Source organism: Haemorhous mexicanus, chromosome 1, assembly GCF_027477595.1.
Source record: "Haemorhous mexicanus isolate bHaeMex1 chromosome 1, bHaeMex1.pri, whole genome shotgun sequence".
Classification (NCBI taxonomy): Eukaryota; Metazoa; Chordata; class Aves; order Passeriformes; family Fringillidae; genus Haemorhous; species Haemorhous mexicanus.
The window spans coordinates 45,987,676-46,009,531 of NC_082341.1; the positions used below are offsets into that span (position 1 = coordinate 45,987,676).

The following is a 21,856-nucleotide window of genomic DNA, read 5'->3' on the forward strand; positions in this document are numbered from 1 at the left end:
GCATGAAATCTTCTAATAAAGTTAATCGTAGCATACATCAAGTATCAAAGATTAGTCTTTTGTCTAAAATATGTGGATTTTATACTCAACAGTTTGTAACTTTTAAAGAGGCTTTTAGCTTTTATTTGTAAGGCTACTGTAATTGGCATGGGGTGCTAATAATTTTAAGTACACAATGAATTGCTAGTACACATGTACTTCTGTAAACAATACTGCAGATTCTGATCTCTTGTGTAGAGTTAATGATGAGTTCCATTTTTTGCATAGCTGTTGAATCCACTTATATAATACTTAGTGTTCAGTGTTCAAGAAAAACTTGGTGGTATGGTTGATTAGTTTGTGTTTTTCTTTTGTTTCTTTGTCTAGTTTTTCAAAGAACCTTTTACTTTGATAATACTGCAGTCACTTCTGGAAAGTGCTGCCCAGGAAGTGAAGTATTCTATACTGAAGGAAGGATTCCATACTGGATGTTTTTTCCTTATTTCCCCTGATATGCAAGTTGAGAGAAGGTTCCTTAATACTCATTTGCAGTTATGTAATGGTTCCCATAGTCATCATACTTAACTTTCATCTTGTGATTTGTCTGTTCTTTGTATGTGTCATAACATCTGACTAGTTATTTAAATATCCTGTGCCAGGAATCTCGGCCTTTCTCTTGAATAAGTGAATGAATGCCAAGTCAATAAAGCATGTATTTCTGTACTTCTGCTGCACCTTTCATTTCCCTATTCAGAATGTTTTCAAACAGTGGCTTGGGCTCTTAGCCACTAGAGGTGGCAATGTAATTTACATGCATGTAGAATAGAGGGAAGTTCAAAGCTGTAAAATCACTGAACAGAGGTCACTCCAGCAGGAGTGAATTGCAACTTGCAGGTCTCACCTTTGTGTTCCCTGTCCTAATATCACCTGAATTGATGATCTGTGCCTAATGTTGGTAATCCATCCTATAGCTTGTATGAGGTGCTGATTTAATACACCTAGGCAGCCTGCTGTTTCTAAAAGCAAAGAAAGTTGTGGGTACAAGATGTGAAAGCAAGTTCCTTGCTGCCCCAGCATGCTGAGGGGCAGGATACGGGGCTGGCTGCCTGCTTCCTTGGGGTCACTGAGAGGAGAGTGTGTTCTGTGCTTCACTATGTTACTGTGTTTGTGCACCTTCTCAGCCTCATGCTGGGTAGTGAACCAGATTTGCTGCCTCTCAGGAGTAATTCTGATGTTGAAATTTGTGAGGAAGGAGCAAATTCACTAAAAGTAATTCTGGGCCTATCAAATGTCCTGTGGCAAAGAGCCTGAATGCTTGTTGGCTCCTAAGTCCAAGTGATGTCTCGTTTGGACTGCATTGGTTCATTGAGTGTCACTGACCCAGCACCCAGTAGGTGCTGGGTCAGTGACACTCAATGGCTATTTGTAAATCCACGAGTCCAAGTGCTTAGAAGTGTGCCTGCTGTCCTGGTCCACACGTTTTCCCAGGGGATGGTGGATTCAGTGTAGCATTTGTCAGCTTGTTGCCAGCTCCTTGCTATTTGGAGCCACGGCAGAGCAGAGCTCAGGAAAGGCTGCCCGCCTAAGTCTCATGTGAGGTGGGAGTGCTGTCCCTGGAGAGGGGAAATGCCACAGTCCTTGTGGCTGGGTGTGCTCATCAAGAGCCAGTGGGCACCAAGATGGGCATTAAGAAGCTGATCTGTGGGTGAACAATTGGCTGCTGCTGATTCCAATCTGCACTGGCTGCTGTGTTGGACAGACATCTTTGTTAGGGGTAGAGATTGGGGTGCCCTCACTTGTTCAATCAGGGAAGCTGGTCTCTCTTGCCGGAGTTCATCCTGTATGAATTCTTGCTTTCTGTAGTGGTATAAATCTTGCCTTGATGGCATGGAATTCCCTAGCAAGTCCCCTTGGCTGGAATGGTTTCAGTAGTATTAAGTTCCTTTTCTGGGAAGTGTGTGTGTGTTTTGGTTTTTGGTTTTTTTTTTTAGTTTCTTTCTTCTCTCTTTGAAGAGACTAACAAGAGCCAAACTTCCAAAGCACAGTATTGGTATAGGGCTTGAACTCTATGACTCTATGTAGAAATAAAGTGTTAAATAATTGGAAAGAGTGTTTAGAATGCATGCTAGCATGGCCTTTAAAACAAAGGTTTTGGTGCTTCAGTTTATATTATCTTTTAAGGGCCTTAGTAAGAGTCAGAGCTTTGCTAACCTAGTCAGAGTTTTTGAAGCAAACTTGAATGGTGATATTGTGCCTACAAATGGTGCCTTAGAACTTGTCTAAGTGGCCATTCTATAGCTTTAACAATATAGAAATATATGGAAGTACCAGTTTCAGGAGCTGAAAGGATAGAAACAACTGTGCCCTGCCTCCTTGTAATACGGGGATTTCTTCTGCTGTTGCTACTTTTGTATATAATGTATTTTAAAATATATTTATATATGTATGTATTATATGTATTCTTCATATATATTTTTCATATGCATATATGCATGTATTATACATAGATGTTAGAAATATTCATATTTATATAAATGTATAACATATTTAATATACTCTGGTCATTATATTACTGCATAGGCATTATTGTTATGTGCATGGACTCTTCAGCTTGCAGATCCTGGTCTGTTGGTTCTGCCGTGCAAAAGTGGGGAAAGTTTGTAGTTTAAATTCAGTTGTTATTTAAGTAATAAATTGTTCTTAGTGCTGAAAGACAGACAATGCTCTTAGATTTTAATTTGGCTGCATGCTGCAGTTGTTATTGTGATTTAGATAAGGTCATTGCTGTGCTGGTCTTCTCTGGGCCTGGCTATGCTAGGACTAATAAATTGCAAAAACTGATTTTAGAAATCCCTACTTTGAGTGAATAACAAATACTGACTTATTTATAAAGAGGTATCAAATTTTAGATGTAATTTTTTTACTGTTGGGGTTTTTTGATTACTGCTGCGTCGTTATACTCTATTTAGCATACTTCTGCCTTTCTTTTTTAGAAAGGAAGGACTGGTATCCTTGAAATTAAATGTGTTGTAAGGATTTATGAAAGAAAAAAAAAAATTAAATAGAAATGTTGTTAGTGGGTTTTGCTGATCTCCTTTGCTTCATTTCAAGCAATTATCCTACCTGTTTGTTGCAGTTGAAGCAACGGAAGAAATCAAAGCATTTGTTTAGAGGATGGAATGGGTTTGCTTCCTGTAAATGAGATTCTGTAACTTACTGAAAGCATCCTGGGTCTGTAATATAACACTGTCATTCTAAAGATTTTAGATTTTTTTGAGATTAAATAATCTCTCCATTGTACCAATGCAAAAACTTACTTGGGTATAGATGTTTTTTCATAACTTATCTGAAGAGAAATCTACCAAAATACCTGTTATACTAAAGAGGAGAACTTACATTGTGATTGTAATTCAAATGTGATAGCAGAGAAGTGGGCAGGATGGGAAGGTTATACTGACTTGCTAGAACATTTAAATTTTCAGTGTTTAGTGCTCGCTGATGATTCTACTTTGATTAACAATTAAGCACTTTTCACAGATAAGGAGAACAACCTTACCTAAATGTAAAATTAATGCCAACTGCCTGTCAAATATTTGAGTGCAATAGTTTAGCTGGACATGCCCATATATTTGGAAATTCCTCTTTTATCAGTGTCCTTTTTAAACCTCTCTTCTGATTGTGTACTTGCAATTTAGTAGAAGACACTATCAATGCGTCTTTCTTAAAGAACTATCATGTTAATTCCTAGATGTAGAAACTTAAATGCATTTTTCCTTGTCCACTGTCATGTTTTCTTATTGTGACTTAATGAATGTGTAGTAAATTTATTCTGGCTAGGAAGTACCTTTAAAGACAAGGAACAAAACCAAATTGCTTTAATTCCCCCCCCCCCCCCCCCCCACTAGAATTTTGTGTTCATTGGTGCTTTGCATCCAAACTGTTAGATTCAATACAAACTGCATTTTAAAGGTTAGTTAATACTGCAGCATTCCAGAAAAATAAAAAATGTTAGTTCCAGAAATTCAGTTGTACTTCCGTTTAAGGAGTTTTTATAAATTAGATTTTATTTAAATAATAAATCTTGATAATTTACAAGAGTTGAAGTGTTCTGTGTAGTGAAGAGCACAGTTATTTATTTCTTCCTTAAACCTCAAGACAATATTCTGTATTGTTTTTAGTTCTGAAATCCATCAGGACCCATCTGCTTAGAGAACATGACAGTTTGAACAGGCAAAAAGCATTGCCATCATAACCCCTTGACAGGCGTGACCAATATTTCCAGCTGGAACGAAGATCCCTGACACTTGGAAGAGTAAAAAATGCATGGATGTACTAGTTCATGTTTTATGTAGTTTATTTTGAAGTCTCTCAGGAGTTCAGCTTTGAATTTGAATTTCATCTTGTTGAGGAGTCTTCTTTAATTCACTTGAGGAGACAAAAACCTGTAAAATTTTCTCTGGCAGTCAGCTCTAAAAGCTTTTGTGTATATCTTTGCTCACTATTGGGCTTTATGAAAACATTTTATTTCTCATATTTGCAGGCATCTTTGTAGGGATACATACATTAATGATGTACAGGGACATTTAAGTGCATGGTAATGCATGCACATGCATACGTGGATGGATTTACATAACAAGACGTTATATTTAAATAAAAAATGAGCTCCTCTTTCTTCATTCCGTGAAGAGGGTGAAAAAGAGGTATGAGGCAGGTCTCTTCAGTAGTCCCATCTCTTCCCCCTGTCATGGTTTGTCTTGGGTTTAAGGTGGAAAATGATAAGAAAATAACTTTTTAAGTTGTCTTCTATAGGAGAACTGCTCTATAATTTGCACACACAGGCTGGGAAAGGTTTTTACTGAGACTCTAGTTGTTTGATAACTCAGAACTGGTATAACTGAAATTCTGTTTACCCAATTATTACCACCTCTATACATGTGCACTGCTCAGTTTCATAATTTTCAAGACCTGTGAGATTTTAGCAATTTTTTAAGGCTGCTCAATATTCTTATAACACTTTGGTTTTGAAATAATGATTTCTTTCTGTGCAAAGGATTCCTAACTGCAAGTGATGCAAGTCTGCAAAATGAACTGTAGAAATCAAGCAGAACATCTAGAGGATGGGTGAATTTCATCTGCATTAAGTCAGTCATCTGCAAGTAAGACTTAGAGCTAGCTCTCTTCAGAGATGGTCAAAAGAAACAGATCAGATAAATCACTCACTGCAGGTGTCTTATTTTCTCTGACTTTGCAAAATGCTTAGGAAAACTGCCTTGGAGATCTTGCTTTTTGACATATACTCAGCTGACATAGTCCCACCTGCAGTGACTGCTTATTTAATATCAAAAAGTCAAACTTTCTCATCGCCAGGAACTGTTAAGTTGGAGGAAGGCTGGAAAGAAGTCCTCCAGGGCATTGCATGTTCTTCTTGCTGTTGGATTGTCCCTTTTCCTGTTTCTTTGTTACTTCCATGCTTTTGTACTTTGGCCAGCAGCAATTCTATTAAACTACATGAATGTGATTCCTCCTTAGAAACCAGGATATGTCCTATATGGATCCCCTTGGGGAAGAGGAGAAATAATAGTATGTCATAATGTAAATCAGGACTATCATAAAGTGTATCTGTAAAATAGAATATTTAAGGCCACTTAAGCAGTTTTAGTTTTGATTTGCCTGAGTTTTGTGATCTTCTCTCTTATACACACACATGCATACAGAAAATTAAAATAAAACTAGTTTTTGAAAGAAGGCAACTAATAGAAAACAAGATTGTCATCAGTGTCATTAATGCCTGTACAGTTTATTGAATTTGGAACTGACTGAACCTGGAGAAATCCCTGTTACTGGGATTATCTGATAGCAACTGAGGGTTTGATAGCATATTGTGAGCTAGAACAAAGTAGTTCTTCATCAAATTTCACACTGTAAAAAGAACACAGGAGCCAGATTTCTCAGCTTTATTCTGGACTTTGAAAAGGAGTGTTCCTAGGTGAATATGTGTTTTTCATGGAGCTTGACTCACCTTACCCATCTTTCCTTTAAATTTGTCTCCTAATTCATTATTTGGCTGCGGTGAAAAATACAGTGGTAATTCTGAAGGTGCTTGGAAGCAATGATGTCTTAAATCCTTACTTAAAGTATTTCCCTTTCAGAAATGATGAATTGAAGGTATTTGCTGGAATCTAAGGAACTCAGGGTTTTTTCTGTATTTATTAGAAAGAAACTCCTCCAGAGGTGAATTTGAATCCCTCTCTGTTGGCCATGCAGTGAAATAAAATACCTGAGTCAGGACCTAAGTGTAGATTCTTCTTGACTATCTATGTTTTAAACTTAGTAACTGCTATATTTATTGCTAAAGTTACTCTTGCAAGATTCTAATAATAATTTTGTAAACAGTGTTTTCAGCCAGCCAGTTTGATTCTGAACATCAGCAAAAGTTAGGATACTGCAGACATTTATATGAAGTTTCTACCATTTTAATTTTCTTACCTACCATTTTAGTTTTCTTATTTGTGACTTGAAAAGTATAGCAGGGAATTCTCAGGGTGTATGTGCATACTAAATGGCAGACAGTTTCTCTGCTCCTTATATGGTTGCTAATTCCAGTGTTTGTCTCTCATTTAGAAGTCAGATGCTTTTTTTTTTATTTCTTAGAGACATATTTTGTTTAAAAGACTCTATGGATTCCTCATAGTTAGAGGGGGTTACAGGGATGGCTTCTCTGAGAGGCTGCCAGAAGCTTCCTCCATGTCTGACAGAGCCAAGGAGAGACTCAGGGCAGGTCAGTGCCCATCAGGGGTGGTGGTAGCACCTCTGGCTTCCTGTGTTTGAGAAAGAAAGTTACTGCAGAGAAGCAAATTGCAGCCAGAGAAGAGAGGAGTGAGTATGTGAGAGAAACAGCCCTGCAGACTCGAAGGCTAGCGAAGCAGGAAGGGCTGGAGATGCTCCAAGCCCTGGAGCAGAGATTCCACTGTGGCCTGTCATGAAGACCACAGTAGGCCAAGGCTGTCCTCCTGCAGCCCAGGGAAGTCCATGGAGGAGCAGGGACCCACTTGTAGACACCCCCATGGCAGAGCAGGCAGAAGCCTGAGGGAGGCTGTGGCCCGGTGGGAAGCCTGTGCTGGAACAGGCTCCTGGCAGGACTTGTGACCCCACAGGGCACCTGCACTGGAATCTGTTCCTGAAGGACTGCACTCTGAGGAAGGGACCCACACTGGTGAGCAGTTCATGAAGAACTGCAGCCTGTAGCAAGAACTCACTTGGGAGAAGTTCATGGAGCAGTCTGCTGGGGGAGGGCCCCCATGCTGGAGCAGGGGAAGGATTCCTCCCTCTGAGGAGGAGACAGCAGCAGAGACAACGTGTGATGAGCTGACCCTGAACCGTTCCCATCCCCCTGCACTGCTGGAAGAGGAGGTAGAGAATCAGGAATAAAGTTAAGTCCAGGAAGGAATTAACCCACCTCAGGGTGGGGAGAAAGTATTTTCAAGATTTGGTTTTACTTTCTACTATGTTACTTTGTTTTATTGGTATACAGTTAATTTCCCCAAGCCAAGTCTGTTTTGCCCTTGACAGTGACTGGTGAGTGAGCCCTCCCTGCCCTTAGCTCAACTCATGAGCCTTTCATTATATTTTCTCTCCCTTACCTAGGTGAGGAGGGAAGTGATAGAGCAGCCTTGGTTGGCTCCTGGTGTCCAGCCAGGGTCTACCCACCATAACATGGAATAAGAAAACTTGACATTGATACAGCAAATAGCAAGGCTGATTTCTCCTGGTGTTTTCCTGTCCTTTGTACCTTTTTCTCAAGTTGGCAACAGTTGTAGACAGTGACCTCGTGTGTTAAGGTGAAGAATGTCACTTTTCCTTGGTACTCTCATCTTTCACAGGTTTTTTCTTTTGATGTTATTTTTATTATTATTATTATTATTTTATTATCCATCAAATGCTAAGATTATTTATATGCTTGCTGTGTCGTGATTTTTCTTTTCTATGTGTACATACATTTTACAGCTCACTAGTTATGTTCACTAACTAAATATCTTTGGAGAGAAGTTGCAGTATCAATAAACAGTTTATTTTACTGAGAAATCTTTGTTTAGATTTTGTTCACTGAATTAAGAAATGCCATCTAGAAAAGAGTTGGTGGAAGTGGCTGGAAACCCAGAGGGGCCTCCATAGGAAAAGAAGATTGCACTGTAAAGATGCTGATTGTGGGGATCTGTGGTGGATGTGTTGTGTAGTGCAAGAAACGGAAAGGTTGTCCCTATTTCTAGGAAAAAGAGGAAAATGGCAATTAAATGAAAGGCAAAATTGAAAAGGAGGATTTCTTAGTGAAAGCGAAAGGAGATACTTTTGGGCGTTGTGTAGAGCACGTTGCAGTCAGAGACATAAAAATATATAAAGCAGTGTTTTGCTGTTAGTATGGTTTCTGGGATGATTGAATGTGTTGCAGGGTAAAAGAGAGGCCTGCATGTGTTAGCATTACCCAGTCATGAGCACCTGAAGGGCTCAGAAATCAAATCTGCTTTCAGGATATGTGTGCCCCAGCAATGACCCCTGCTGATGCTGCAGGTGTGGCAATGTGCTGCTGGCTCTGTGCACACAGGAAAGAAGACATTCAGCTCTTGGGTGCTGTTTTCTGCTTGAAGATCTTTTTTCATTTCTCTTGAGGGAAAGGAATTAGGCCCTAAAAGCCAAATCTGCCCAAGGCCTGTTAGTTAAACCACACAAGTCAGTCTGTGGGTTCATTAAAGGAAGAGACAAGCAATGCTAATTGGAGAAAAACCATTTATTTCCCATAATATTGGTAGGAAAAAAGTGCTAGGCTGAATCATAGAGACCTGCTTGTATGGTAACTGTAATGTATTCTCTCTTTTTCTCCCCTTTGTTTTCATTTGTTTGTTTAGGTTGAATTTTCCTATCCTCCCCTAAAACCTGGAGAAGGACATGACAGCCACAGTTTACCAGAGGAATGGAAGTACTTGCCATTTCTTGCCTTACCAGATGGCGCCCACAACTATCAGGAAGGTGAGAAATGAGAGAGAAAAGCTGTGTGTACTTCTACTGCAGCCGAGGGAGAAAACCTAATGTCTGAACAGCTGACCAGTGATTCTTTTTACTATTATACTTCCTGCACTTTTTGTTGAAGTTGCAAAACACATTGGCTATGATATGTTCCTTTAGGTGAAAGTAAAGGTGTGCCTCCTGCATCCAGATGTAAAACTTCAGGGTTACATATCAATTTTGCATAGTTCTAGCACAAAGCAAGGGTGCTGGCTTTCTCAGGAGTTCTTCGAAGGGTGAATAAACTCACCTCCACTAATTTAGAGATGCTTAAAAATGAACTACAAGTCGTGGAAATCCATGTCAGTATAATGGTGTGAGCTTTAAAAGGGTTTTTGTTGGCAGAATAAAAATAGAAATATCCATTTGCCATATAGTCACTGCCAAGTTTGTGACACTTTTAATTTTTTTAGTATTGCATTTATTCCTTTATTGGCAGTTCTATTAACCCCTGACATTTATATTTGTGTCCAGTTGTTTCATCTTTCTTTTTGTGCAGAGCAGATAAGGAAGTCACTTTAAACAGCAAAATCATAGAAACCCTTTAATTTGTTTAGTTTTTTAACTTGATATACGTAGCTTCCTTACTGTCCAGCTTTTTTGAGATCTTTTGGAGATTTGGAAACAAAGGAAGTTTATCAAAATAGTCGCTTTCCTAGCAGCAATAAGAGTGTCTCTGACTGCTCTGGGCCACGATTTTTGCTGAATTTCTGCATTGTTAAATACAAGAAGTAGACTACATTCAAATCTAGGAAAATCACATGCAGCTGCATTTACCTGCTCTCTTTTGTCTCAGTACCATTCCAGTTAATACTCAACTTTGAGCATATTTATTGCTCTGCTAGAAGAATATAAATGTCTATTTTTTGGTAAGGAAAAAAAAGAGTTGGCAGCAAAGGGGAAATATATATCCTTGTGTTTTGTAGGCAAGAATACACATGAACTTGAACCAGGCAAATAGATTTTCTGATAATAATTGTATTTCATTTACTGTAACTTTATTAGATATCTGTTTTTTGAGTTTTGAACTAATTCCTATGGATAGTTGCATTTGTGCAAAGAGGATGACTTGGTACAGGAAATCACCATACAGGCTTTCTAAAACCCTAGGTGATCTCCAGAATATAACCTTGATCAAGGTAGTAAGCTTTGTTATAAGAAGTCCCCCTCTCTGTTGGTCATAATGCATGTGGGATTGTCTCTCTTGATTTTCTTACTATGAAGTGAACAAAAAATTAATAGTTGGTTTCAAAAAAGATTTCACTTATGTTTTGAAAGGAGAGGACAACTGTCTTTGCTTAGGATTTAACAACTTTTTTGCAGTAGCAGCAGCTGTGTGTGTATATGTGTGTGTGTGTATATCTCAAGCCATAAATGTCTTTCTCTTGTCATATTTTATAGATACTTGTCTTTTTCGTTTTGCACTTGCACAGAGACACTAATTATTTTCTGTAAGACCAGGTTTCATAAATTCTTTTTGGTAGTATAGTGCTGATGGTGGTGCAGATATCTACCTTGGCAGAGGTAGGAGCTGCTCTGACGTTTCAACTGTGTGTATCCTCCTTGCTGTTTGAGATTTTTTTTCCTATCTTGACTCTGTTTGCCTTCTTAATGGCATCACACTCTGAACTGTACACTCTGACTCACAGTGCCTTGCCTTTGCTCCTTTGTTCTGAACTGGGTAAACAGCATGCCTGTAGCTTTCAGTGGTGCTTCTCTGCTGTCAGTAGCTGCTTCTGAAAAGCAGTGTTGGCTTGGTCTAGCTAAACATGAAGCTGTCCTGCACACCTGGAGATTCTTCCAGAAATTGAAATTATCTTGCAATGTGAAAACTAATATGGGTCCAGACACAACTTTATAGGTAACTTGGTAACTTGTTCCTTTTTTTTTTTTTTTTTTTTTTTTTTTTTAGAAATAAGTGTCTGTCAGTACTTTCTGGAGTAAACCTTTAAGGGATGCTGAAAATAAATATACTGAACTCTTGTTAGTGAATGACTAAATAGTTGTGTCTTTTTTTCTAGATACTGTATTTTTCCACCTGCCTCCGAGGTGCGGGGATCGAACCACGGTGTATGGTGTCTCTTGCTATCGGCAGATTGAAGCAAAGGTAACCTTCCAAGTTGGGAATTAATTATATTAATGAATAATAGGCTTGATGCATTAACAAACCTACAGTTTGGTGGCTTGCATTACACCAACAGGCAAAAACTGCATGATTGTGTTACATTAAGGGTCTGTGAAAAGTGCTCACAGTTTGTAGCTCCAGAACTTGAGAAGTATTCTTTCCCATACATCAGCAGATGTATTGTGATCTTCTGAAATATTTGATGCAATTGAAAAATACATTTGATTTCTTGAGAGCCAGTCTAGCCATCAGCACCAAGACTTGACAGTCTGTCAAGTGGCAAAGTTAAGTTTTCAGGCAGTAGGCCTTTTGGGTGGAAAAACTTTAAATTTCTCCCCATAGATAATTCAAGTACTTCCTGGGATCTGGCCATGCAAGTGTAGGGATGTTTCTCTTCACCTGCTCCCATTGCCAAATGTACACTTGCAGAGTAGACTGGAATATTCCCATTCATGGTAGCTGCTTAGTGATACCAATCTTTAGCAGTAAAACTGAAAAATTGAGGAGAGCGTGAGCACATGATCACACTGAGGAAATTAGGTATTTGATCCACTCAAATCGTTCCATATTTTCAAAAATAGTAATGGCAGTATGATCTCTGCACTTAGAATTGAGATTTATCACAATTCTTATCACAAATTTCTTTTCAAATTACTTATTTTTTTCAGTGAATTGCCAATAATCTGGAATGTCACGTGGATTTGATTCACACTCTGAATATATGACTTGTTTATGTACTCTATTTCTGTGTTATTTACATCTTGATTATATTTCAGGTTCCTGTTCTTGCTCTAGGAGAAATTTTACTCACGCAGTTTTTAATTTCATTTCTTTTGAACTAAATTCTATGTTGATTTTTGTTCATTATTTTTGCACCAGCCTTTGCTGTATTCTGTGATTTAGAGTCTTGCTGTATTTAACTATGCAATAACTTGGCTTCATTGTGCTCTTGATTCCAGTTTATGCTTTTTAGTAACCAATTAGGAAGATAAATAGATGTTTAAAATGAACTCTTTGGAGCAACTAGAATAAAACCCAATGTGTTTCATATGACAGCTCTAGCACTCTCTCCATATGTCCTTTTTGATGTGTGGGCTGCAGTCCATACATTTTCTGTTTTGTACAGTTAGGTGAATCATTTGTGTGTGTTTTGCCCTCACCATTTCTAGATTTGCTGTTAAGTGCTGGGACCATTTGTTCTGGCTGAGAATGTAGTTTATTTTGTGGATAAGCTTTTATTTTATGAGTGGCTCAAAAAAGATGCTTGAATATGAAACAAGAAATTTCTAAGCAGAGACTTTGTAATCTGGTCCATTTTCACAGATGATGTTAGAGAAGAGCAAGTGATGTGTTGTGGTTTGTCTCCCATACATTCGCCTAAGTTAAAATGCCCTTTCCTTTTCCTATTGCCTTTTTCTCACACTAGTGTCTTTTAAATAGTGCTTTGCCCATCATCACAGCTGGACATAATGAGATGAGAATACAGCTCTGACATGTCAGTGTTATGACCGTTTTTACTAGGTAGAATCATAGAATCAACATACAATAGTTTGGGCTGGAAGGAGCCTTAAAGATCGTCTGGTTCCAGCTCCTTGTCATGGGCAGAGATGATGCCTGCTGGACCAGGTTTCTCAAAGCCCCATCCAGCTTAGCCTTGAAAGCTGCCAGGGATGGGGCATCCGCAGACTCATTGCTTTACTAGCCAAAATCCAAGTGGTTGAATTCCCCCATTAGGATGAGAGCTTGTGAGCACAATACTTCCCATTCTTGAAGCAAGGCCTTGTTGACAGGCTCCCCCTGATCAGGCAGCTTTTGGTAGACCCCAGCCAGGTGTCCTTTGTAGGTGCTGTCCTTGATTTCTACCCACAAATTCTTGACCTGTTTGTGGCTGTTTCTTAGAGGCAGCTCTTCACAGTCTAGCCATTCCTTAACATAGGGGATGACACCTGTGCCCCTCCTTCCCAGCCTATTTCTTGTGAAAACATAAGAGCATACTGTTGCATGGTTTGGATGTTCCACCAGTGAAGATAGCTAGTTTTAGGACTTTGTTTAAATAGGGGAGTAGTATGTGGCAACTAGACTTGGGAAATAATTATTTTTGAAATTATGTTTGAGTAAAAACACTGTAATACTTCTATTTCTTAGGCATTAAAAGTACGGCAAGCAGACATCACCCGAGAAACTGTACAGAAAAGTGTCTGTGTTCTCAGTCAGCTGGTAAGAATGTTTGTTGAACTCCCAAAACACTTTCAGGTAACCTTAACAATTGTTCTTCCATATTCTTATTTGGAACATTTGGCTTCAAACATCTGTCTTAACCATTTCACAGTAACAAAATGCTGGAGTAAAATTGAATTGGAAGGCTGTGGCATTTGAGTGAGCTGCCTTGATTTGTGGTATCTGCTTGTAACTGGAAAAGTGTCTGCCTGTTGTTATGGATGAGGATACTCTGATCCTTCTTAAATGCTGCTAACTCAGTTTCATGTGGTAGAATTGAGGAGTTTGGCTAGTGTAATTGTGGAATGGGTAGGGTTGAAAAGGGCCTCAAAGATCATCTAGCTGGAGAGAGTGGCTACCACCTTCAACTGTGAGGGAGGTTTTCTGATAGCCACACATACAGCATATTCTTGTTTTGAAGAAATATCTTTCTACCTATTCATCAAAAGCTGCTGGTCACCAGGCAGGGAACAGAAATTCTTTTTGTGCTTAAAGCTGAAGAAAGAACTATTAATAAAGCTATTACTGTTATGAAAAGCGTTAAAGCAGGAAACTACTTTTCCAGAAAGATGTTCAGTGAGGGTATGGTACATGCAAATGGAAAGAAAATGTAATTATCATAATTTAAAATGAGCGCAGGAGAAGGATGGTGGAAGTTAGCTACTGAGGACTGCTCATCCATGAACTCTGTGTATAATAAAGTGTCACTATTGCAACAAAAGCATAGAAGAAGATTAAAGTTCAAAATGAGTGACTAAATAGTCTCATTCACTTGCTTTTGTTGTTTGTTTTTCTTCCAAGCCTTTGTATGGGTTACTTCAGGCAAAGCTGCAACTCATCACACATGCATATTTTGAAGAAAAAGACTTCTCACAAATTTCAATTCTAAAGGTAATTTTCCAGTAAAATCCACACAGAACAGTTTTCAGTGTATGGCCACAATCTTTAGTATTTTAATTTAATACTCAGATATTCCTTTTGCATAAGTCACTCAGTTATTCAGCTCCTGTAATACTTTAACTTGAACTAAATGTACTACCCTAATCTGACAGAGAGTCAACTTTCTGATTGTTACAAGATACAAGTGCGGTTGTCAGCCTGTATCTCTGTTGATTCCATTAGTAAAACTTTGCTTGCCTTCTGGAGTAAGCCATTAAAATCCCTAAATAAGTTAATTTTATTTGTTCTGGATTTTATGTGACCATATGCCCTTAACACCTTTTTTTTTTGCCTGTGTTCTAACTTTTGCAGGAACTTTATGATCATATGAATAGTTCCTTGGGCAATACTTCCTTAGAAGGGTCACAAGTTTATCTTGGTAAGTGACTTGTTTTGTACAAAGCAGCAGAGATGATGTTACACTAAACAACACATGCCTCTCCTGAGCTAATTTGTCGATGTGCATGAACAGGTTAAGCACCAGAGGTCTGCATTTCTTTATTAATGGATTTAAATAAATGTAAAATGTAGTGTTGCTTTCATAATAAGAGTCAGTTGCAAGTTAAGAGCCATATTACTCCTTGACCTAACAGTCTGACTCACAGCTGTTTATCTGCTTTTGGTAAACAATACCTTCTTAAGTTTTAGATTCAGCACCCCACACCATCAAATTGTTCAATCTTGCATCTTATTACCTGTTATTTAGGATACCTCACCACCCAGTTCTGACTCTTCCCTGTGCTTTCTGAATGCAGAGTATAGTATTTACCTCAGTGGTTCCTTAATGCTTTGTGGCAGCCATCAGGTGTTAACTCAGAGCACAGCTACTCATGTTATTCTTGTCTCTTTTGTCAATGAATTCTTGCTCCCACAAAAAAAAAAAAAAGGAATTTTGTATTAATTCTGCTATTGAAATAACCAGGTTCACACAGAATCCATGATGGGTATTTCCCACATGCTGAAAAATGGTGGCAAGAAGTAAATTAGTATCCCTTTCAGCTGTTGAATTGTAATAATTGCTCTCTTTTTGGTGTCTCAGGTCTGTCTCCTCGGGATCTTGTTCTCCATTTTAGACACAAGGTAGGTATTCTCTACTAGATATTTAAAGGACCGCACTATTTAGAAATAGAAATATAATAGAAAAATAAACATATCTAGACATACCTGAGCTAGGAGTAAAAAAACTGTTTCCTAAGTACTGATTTTTCCCTCCAATTCCACCTGCATAACTTCAGTGAAAGCACATTCCAGACGAAGGAGTTTTGTTAGTCTGAGGGATTCCTGGAAATTTCTAGATTTGTCGGACATTTTTTAGTCCTGTCCCAAAGTGCAAATCCTATCTCATTTGTGATCTTGTTTCTGTTTCCTGATTCTCCTTTGATGAATGTGATAAAAAGACTATTGCTAAAGTCTGTGCAGACCCAACTTCAAGCATTTTTTCTGTCTTTTGTAAATTTTGTAGCTTCTGCCATCACAGAACCTGAGGGGACTTTTGACCTGTCCTTCTTTTTCCTAATTTCAGTTGAAACGGAGTATATGTGCTATAGCTAAAGTACAAATAGCATTTAGAATCTTTTATTAACTGAGATGCATCAAGGAAACAACTTTGAGACTCTGAATTTCATGGTGTATTTGCACCTGCTCAGTAGATTTTTGGAGTAGAACTCTTTTTGTTTAAGTTCAGATGTCTGCCAATCATATCCCAGAAGCATATGTGTTTTTCCTTGAGTGTATAGAGTCTGGACAGCCACTTCTGATCTAGATGCCTAAAATTAGGTGAGGTGAATATTCTTCTTGGTATTTTGCTGGACTTTTTTTCAGTAATTCTGTGGAGGAAGTCTTTTATGTTTATGTAGCTTACTGTTTTTTAAAATGCTGGAATTGTGCAACATGTTCTTTCTGCTAAGCTGCGTATGCTTCAGATTACACAGTTCTTTTTTGTGAAGGTTTTGGTTGTTTTTTTTTTTTTTTTTTTTTTCATCTCATGTTTTTTTTAAATGTGTGCTCAGGTGGAGACGGGGTATTGGAACGCTGGTTTTCACTGGTCAAATGCATTTGGTCATTTGATTGTTATGCAGTGATTAACACAAAACCTTGAACAAGAGGTTATGCTTGCACATTATTTTTGAGAAATGGCACTGGTTCACTCACCATTTTTTTTCTTTTTATGTTTTTTTTCAGGTCTTGATCCTTTTTAAATTGATTCTTCTAGAGAAAAAGGTAACATTTTGTAAGCTGAGGCGGGTAGTTTAAATGGAAACATAGCTGTTAAATATTTTTCATCTGTAAAATAGAAGCATCTGAAGTCATATCAACAACTTTGCATCAATATGTAAATTGGGTTATTAGACTTAAAGAAACTGTGTTGACCTGTACATTTGCCTCCACTTCTGTTCTGTCCACACTTTGTTTCTTTAATTGCTATCACAGCCGAAGTAAAATGTGATGAAATGTGACCAGAGAAACATAGCCTACTGTAAAATATAGGATGGGATACAAATGAGATGCAGATAGGTACCTGTGTGGAGAAACTGATAGGAAATGTGGGTGCCTAAAAAGGCACAGCTTTATAGAGATTCACAAAGTAGAACTTCTGGTTCAGGCTTTAAATAGATCAAAAGAAATGAGTGCTAGAGGTGTCCTTCAGACCTGAATTCCATGGACACGTGCAGGAGACAGTGAAGAGAGCTGTATCTGTTAGGTCAGGCTGACCTCAGATTATAAATTGGTAATTGCTGAATTCTAGGATCAGTGCTTGCTTTGGGCTATCTCACTGCCTCAGAAGCAATGCTGTTTTAGCAATTTAAGTGTAATATGCAAAATGTGAAAGCAGATGTGAAATCAAGACATTAATTTTCTTCGGTGTTCATATTAATGCCCTAGAGCAAGAACTTAAAGTGGAATGACTGTATGAGCTGCCAGACATATTTATACAGGGATTTTGTTTTGCTTTAAAAATGTTATTTAAAGCTTTGTTTCAGTTTCCCAAATGCTACTTTTTCTTCGGTGAACCTGATGTATTAAAACCCAACTTCTTCAGAGCACTAGGAAGGCATGTTAGAATTTCCTGTTAGCTGCAGCTGAAAAGTCTGTAGGATTTAACCTATAAGTTGTAAACCGTTGTGGAGGTGTTTATTTAAGTCTATATCCATATCTTAAGTCTATATCTATATCTTTCATGAGGCAGTAAATATGCTATTCTCTTTTAAAATAGATGTAGCAGCTTCTTCAAAGCTTTTGCACTTGTCACTTAATTCTGTAAGTCAGATATACCTTGATGGTTCTCAGTATTTATTGATGAGAATAAATGCAGTTTCTGCATTAAGAAGGCATATGCTGAAGATGACTATATTAAAGGCTATGCAAAAAGTACACTTGAGAAAATACAATTATGACACAGTAGGGGTCACCAGATCAGTTCAGCATTTGGACGTGTACAAAGAAATACTTTACTGAGCTACAGTTCTTTTGTGAAACTGCTCAAACCACAAGATGCAAATGCACAGGAAGAGGGGAAAGAGAGGGTTTCCCCAGTGTGTTCACATTACTCAAACATACAAAATTGTTTTGAAAGTTACTGAATGCTTATGGAACAAACCTGCATGTTGCTTTGTGTCTGGTTTTTCTAAGCTCTGACAGGAAGACAACACTTGCGATTTCAAAAGAAAGTTTTGGTTTTCAGGCACTGCCTGTTTTCTGGCAAATGTTACGGTTTCAGAATAACTGTGGGAATCTGTATGTTCAAAGACTTTAAATATAATATGCAAGAAGCCACTCATAATGCCAATTTTCCTTGATCTGGAAAATGCCACAGACTAATTTCCTTTAATCTGTAGCAATTTGGTTGATGTTTTTCCATAGGCTGAAAGAATTCTTTTCACCTCTCAGTGGTTATTAGGCTGGAAGACTACTTCCAGATGGTGATAATTTCAATTTCTGCTGCCAGGACCACCCAGTTTGCTGATGTAAATGCAGTAGGCCATGTAGTGGGGTTGGGAGGGGTAGTTAATCCTTATAGACAGAAAGATGGCAGAGGGACCTGATGAAACAAATACAGAAAAGTATTTGCTTTAAGTAAGGGGTATGTCCAAACAAAAACCTAGACTGGAATAGATTTCTTTAAAACAAGGTACTTCTTTATAGGCTTAATTATTTCTGTAGGCTTAAAAATAAGCTTGGCTAAGAATGCATGGTGTCTGAGAATCTAAACCTGTGGGAGTATCACAGGCTTTGTTGCAGTTCATTGCTGTTATATCATGCATTTTTCATGCATACATTATGAAGCAACATCTTCAAAGTTAGACATTCTTATTCCCATTGGAGTCAACCAAAACTCTTTCCACAGATGAGCTGCTTGTTCATCTCATTATACTTTTTCAGTGGTTGTTGCTATTTGAATTCACTTGTCTTGCACAATGTTTTTGGTAGTATGCTTAGGATAATATACAGTCTGTTTTCAACTGTGGTACCATTAAATATCATCTGGCCTGTGTTAAGCCTGTGTAGGTCTTTCTTTGTCCCTTCAGTTCACTAGCTTGTAGACTGGCAAACACTAGTGGGACATGAGCTATTATTCATCACTCTCTTCTGAAGTGTCTTTCTTTCTCTCAGTAGAAGTCTCTTGTGAAGACTAAGTCCACAAACTTGCACTTTTAATTACATCATCTGCTTATTAAACTGGACTGCACAGTCATAAAGTTGGATAATTCTGTATTCCTTTGCACTCTTGATTCCTTGTAATGCTCATGTATGGTTTTTTACTCATATTGTGCTGATTAAGGATGTAAAAATGGCATTTTTAGACATGTTTACTTTTGTGGGGAGTTTTTGGGTTGGATTGTTTTGGTTTGTTTTTGTTGTTTTATTTTTTTTTCCCTTTTCCCTCTCTTTTTCCCTGAAGGCTTATTTTGAAGAAATTCTAGTAATAATATTCAGTCTGGCTTCTATTTCTTCTTTCATTGCAAGCGTTTGACACCCCCTTTTGAATTCCTAACTAATTTACTAATTCCAGTCTCTCTGATTTAATTAAGGAGATTCTGTTTTCCCATGTTATGCCTTAAGTGCTTTACCAAAGTTAGTATCACTCATATATTCTGTTTCTAAAAAATCTTTTTTGTTACATATGAATATTATTGTAATAAATGCATGCAGCATTTATCCTGTTTTTAGTTTATCTACATATCCTTAATATAACTCTTTAAAAGAAATGTTTTTGCATAGGTTTGTATCTGTGTTCTGGAATGGAGATTATTTGGCCTCTTTGATTTATAACAGAGAATTTAATGTGCTACAAATGAGCAAGAGTTTATGCAGCATGCCAGGAACAACTTTTTTCTGTCAGTTCTTCAGTAACTGGATCAATTTGGAAAAAGTCTTAAAAACCAGTAGAAAAGCCTGAATAAATGAGAAGTGTGTTACAAACACATGTGTATATATATATATATATATATATATTACAAATATTATATAAGGATTCTGTAGACATATCTAAATGTTTACTTTGAACTGTTGTAGGAAGTTTTGTTAGTGAGCAGACTTTCTAATATAACGTCAAAAGCAGTGCCTTGAATAGTTTGCATGTGTCATTTGTCATGCATAAGTATAATGTTGTTTTTCTCATTCTCCCCTCCCTAATTCCCTTTCCTCTCTTGCATTCTCTCTTCTTTCCATTGTCCTCTCTCCTGCCACCAGGTGCTGTTTTATATTTCTCCTGTAAATAGATTGGTGGGAGCTCTGATGACTGTCTTGTCACTCTTTCCTGGTAAGAAAAGAAGTTTGAACTTCTTTTTGTATGTTTTCTGGTGATAACTGAGACAGGTTGTGCCTGTCACTTGGAAATCAACTCAAGTTATAATGAAATTAGGTTGCTATGTTGCCTGAAAAGTGGGTGACTTGTGTGCATGTCCATGTACTATGCACACACCTCCTAACACTTACTACTTTATGGGTTATTTCTTCTGCTTAATTGGAGCCACTGGATTTTCTGTATTTCCTGTGGGTTACATAGATGGGGCCCCTGAATAAGTAACAGATTCCTTTTGAGTTCCTTAAAGCCTCAAAATATAAACTTTTCCTTCCACATGTGCTCTTAAAAACAAACAAACAAACATAACCCCTAACCTTGCTAATCCTAAGCTTCTAACCAGTCTTCTTAAAGCAGAATGTTAAGGCAGATTCTTTAAGAGAGAAAGTGTAGGGTTTGGGTTATTTAACACACCCTCCCTCCCCAAAAGTAGTGTTTTAAATTACATTATTTCCTCTATGTACACAAAAACCATTTTTTTTCCCCCACAAAAGTCACTTAAATTTTGATTGAGATGCTGATATTTGTGTTTGCTGTTCTTCCCAGGTATGATTGAACATGGTCTTAGTGACTGCTCACAGTACAGACCAAGAAAGAGCATATCAGAGGATGCTGGCTTGCAGGAAAACCCACCACGGTTAGATGACTATGTTTCTGTGTCTGCTGCTGATGCTTCGAGTGCAAACTTGGGAATGGGAAATGGAGACAGGAAGATGGCAGGAGATAATTCACTGGAAGGTCAAAAAGCAAATGTGCCTTTCTCCCAGGCCGAGAAGACTTGCAATGGAGCTCAGTCCTCCAACGGAGCTGTGCAGCGCTTGAAAGTTCCTTCCCGTGCTTCTCCAGCATCCTCAGAAAGTGACTGGGAGACCCTGGATCCCAGCATTTTGGAGGAGGCTAATGTGAAAGAAGGAGAACGTGAGAATCCAGCGTCAGAACAGGTGGGAAATCTTCGGAGCAAAGGCATGAGCTCCGAAGGCCTTCCCATCACTGTGCAGCCCCAGGCAAACACAGGGCACACGGTGCTTGTTCAAGGACTGGTGTCTGGGTTGGAAGAGGACCAGTACGGGATGCCACTGGCTATTTTTACAAAGGTAAGCATGTTCTTTGTGGTACCTGGGAACTCAGAAAGACTTTTTTTTTTTCCAGAAGTGGCTAATAATTTTGCTTACTGAGCTCCAGGTGGACAGTAGGGTTCTCCAAAACATGTTAGTATGGTCTCTCCTAGGTGGGTGGAAAGGCCTGAGAGGACCTTGTAAGCATATTTGCATTCCACTTTCACATCTTTAATACTATTTGCAATTTTTTTTTCAATTTTACATGGTGGTAACCTGCATCTCCACTGTGGTTAATAATTTGTATGTAGCAGAAACTACAGTTTTCTTTTACTCTGAGGAAGTGGTGATCTAGCCTATATAGGGCAAGATCAGAGTACTTCAGAAGCCTTTAGATATCTTAATCTAAACAAAGGTTCTGAAAGCTCTACCTTTGCTGACACCTAAGTCTGTTTTCCTCTTTTCACTTATACCTATATATGTATTTTTAAATGCTTATGTGTATGTATGCACAAAATGTGTATATAAATACATATATACACACATAAAAAATATACAAGATGAAATTTCACCCTCCTGTCTGTGATAACTCTGTTTATCTGTGTCTCTTTCTCTGTACATGATGCTGAGCTGCTGAATTTTAAGCACTGATTCGTAACTGAACTCCAGGTATTCCAGAGT

The 21,856-nt window shown here is 38.1% G+C and overlaps 1 protein-coding gene across 2 annotated transcripts in view; it reads left to right on the forward strand.

Annotated features, from left to right (window-relative positions):
* Positions 1-21,856, forward strand: part of AVL9 (AVL9 cell migration associated) — a 41,727-nt gene that overhangs the window by 6,973 nt on the left and 12,898 nt on the right. For both annotated transcript variants that reach the window (XM_059848411.1, XM_059848405.1), the window contains exons 2-10: positions 8,880-9,000; positions 11,058-11,143; positions 13,307-13,378; positions 14,180-14,269; positions 14,630-14,696; positions 15,357-15,397; positions 16,499-16,537; positions 20,009-20,078; positions 20,667-21,214. In XM_059848411.1, coding sequence (XP_059704394.1) covers positions 8,880-9,000; positions 11,058-11,143; positions 13,307-13,378; positions 14,180-14,269; positions 14,630-14,696; positions 15,357-15,397; positions 16,499-16,537; positions 20,009-20,078; positions 20,667-21,214 — 1,134 coding nt within the window. The remainder of the gene's footprint in view (positions 1-8,879; positions 9,001-11,057; positions 11,144-13,306; positions 13,379-14,179; positions 14,270-14,629; positions 14,697-15,356; positions 15,398-16,498; positions 16,538-20,008; positions 20,079-20,666; positions 21,215-21,856) is intronic.